Genomic DNA, 1,588 nt, shown 5'->3' on the forward strand with positions numbered 1-1,588 from the left:
GAATAAAAATAAAAGTGAAGCAAATTCTCTCATTTTTACTTCTTGTGTGCCTGCTTGAGCTGTAACATTGGCTTCCTCTTGCCCTTGGAGTGAAAGTTAAACCATCAGGTCCCCACATTCTCAGAATTGAGTCTAGTTTGGAATCAGATGAGAATTACACCTTTGACTTTACTGGGTATCCAGCATGTGATAGTATATCATGGGACTTCTCAGCCTATTTAGTCATGTAAGCCAATGTGCTTTGTGTTCTGTTCCTCAGGATTATCCTGACTAATACATGTAGATGCTTTTTCTCTTGTAGTTTCAAGTATTTGAAGAAAACTGTAACACATATAAAGTTCTGAGAACCTAAGTGACATGAATGAAGTGTCATGGTGTTTGACTAGGACAAGAGCAGGGTGAGGATAACGAGGAGCTATGGGATCCTGTGGTCCTAGATGCAAAGTGAACGCACCTGGGACTCCTGTAAATGTTCAGTTGATGTGCATCAGGATACGTGTAAACCATCGATATTTAGTACAAGGGTAAGCAATTGTAAGAGACTCTATCTCTTGTTCATGTAAGTATAGTGTTCCTGGTAAAACAAACTTTGTAAACCAGACCCGAGTAGGTAAGCACAGAATCATGTGTCCAGAGAGGCTTCCTGGGGGAAACTGCTGTATGGAGAGGAAGCCCCAGGCCATGGCACAAAACCTTCCAACAACCCCTACCTGCACCTGCTCCTGGGAACACAAACAGAATGGTGCATAGTGTGCACCCCCTGGCGGTCCTGATCTTCTACAGGGCGGTTTGTGTCTGGGCTCACACTGACAACCCCTCACTGTGTCCTTGCACAGTAATACATGGCCATGTCTGCAGACCTCTGACTGCTTAGCTCCATGTAGTCTGTGTTTGTGGATGTGTCTGCTGTCAGAGTGAGTCCTCTCTGGAACTTCTGTGCATAGCTTGTAGCACCATCTTCAGGGTCAATGCTTCCCATCCACTCAAGCCCTTGTTCAGGAACGTGTCGCACCCACTGCATATAGTAATCAGTGAAGCTGTATCCAGATACTTTGCAGAAGATCTTCACTGATGCCCCAGGCTTCCTCAATTCATCCCCAGACTGCACCAGCAAAACCTGGGAGTGCACACCTGTAGAGAGGGGACAAGAGTGGATGAAATCAATGTTGACTGGTCCTGGTCCTCTCCTGTGTCCAGGGACTTGGCTGACCCTTAGCTGTCGCCACTGCCACCAGGTAGAGGATTCTCCAGCTCCAGTCCATTGTGAGGGGATGTGTCTCAGGGTCTCCGGTAGAGGATGGCATTGTACGGTGATGCTCTCAGGGCACAGACACACCCATACTTAACCTAGTGCTCTGAGGACTATTTGCATAGCCATGAGACAGAGTATTTCATACACAGGACCAGAACCATCTGGAGACGGTCCCAGAGACCGTGTACATTGGGACTCAGAGAGCACCAGTCTAATCCTTGTTTGAGGACATGGGTCCTTGGCCAGGTTCCTGAACTGTGTGCAGACTGAGCTCCTGCCACTGAGTGATAAGACCTTACAGGAAATTCTCCCCATTGTGGACCAGTATTGAATGAG

General features: G+C 47.3%; 1 gene segment (V, D, J or C); it reads right to left on the minus strand.

Moving 5' to 3' along the window:
* Positions 1-817: 817 nt before the first annotated feature.
* Positions 818-1,296, minus strand: LOC128773078 (immunoglobulin heavy variable 1-69-2-like). The segment is given in 2 exon segments: positions 818-1,131; positions 1,211-1,296. Coding segments are annotated over 2 exon segments (366 nt in total).
* Positions 1,297-1,588: the final 292 nt, after the last annotated feature.

This window comes from Panthera pardus, unplaced genomic scaffold (assembly GCF_024362965.1).
Source record: "Panthera pardus isolate Hobbes unplaced genomic scaffold, ASM2436296v1 HiC_scaffold_24, whole genome shotgun sequence".
NCBI lineage: Eukaryota > Metazoa > Chordata > Mammalia > Carnivora > Felidae > Panthera > Panthera pardus.